Below are 499 nucleotides of genomic sequence, written 5' to 3' on the forward strand. Positions count from 1 at the left end.
TTTCCACCACCATCCCGTCTTTTATGGTCACAATCAGATCTGCATTTTGAATAGTGGAAAGTCGGTGTGCTACCACAATCGTAGTCCGACCTTTGCTTGCCTAAAAAAAGAAAGTAAGTATAGAAAATAAGTATAAAGTTAGTAGAAATAATAATCTCTGCAATATTCAAGAAAACTACTTGTCATATTTTAAATATCAAAAAATCTTACCTTTCATATAGAAATTTAGAAACATTAATAGATTAGGAGGGCCAATAGAAATTAAAATAAAAAGAGTCAGAAAGTTAATGTGATTCTAAATTGGTGGATTTATAAAACCATAGTATTTTAGAACCAGAAAGGAAAATAAAAACCATTTAATCTGAGCCACCTAACAGCTGCCTGGCTATTAATAATTAAAAGTAACCAAGTAAGTAACTTAAACTCACTATTTCTCATTTTCTTCATATTTAAAATAGAAATATTACTTTACAAGTTGGGTACAGATTCAAAGTAATAT

At 29.1% G+C, this 499-nt stretch overlaps 1 protein-coding gene across 1 annotated transcript in view; it reads right to left on the reverse strand.

Annotated features, from left to right (window-relative positions):
• Nucleotides 1-100, reverse strand: part of ABCB5 (ATP binding cassette subfamily B member 5) — a gene marked incomplete at its 5' end in the record, with an annotated part of 64,878 nt that extends 64,778 nt beyond the window's left edge. Inside the window, one exon of the mRNA XM_019651989.1 lies at nt 11-100. Coding sequence (XP_019507534.1) covers nt 11-100 — 90 coding nt within the window. The remainder of the gene's footprint in view (nt 1-10) is intronic.
• Between the last annotated feature and the right edge of the window lie 399 nt (nt 101-499).

The sequence above is a fragment of the Hipposideros armiger genome, unplaced genomic scaffold, assembly GCF_001890085.2.
Source record: "Hipposideros armiger isolate ML-2016 unplaced genomic scaffold, ASM189008v1 scaffold_171, whole genome shotgun sequence".
NCBI lineage: Eukaryota > Metazoa > Chordata > Mammalia > Chiroptera > Hipposideridae > Hipposideros > Hipposideros armiger.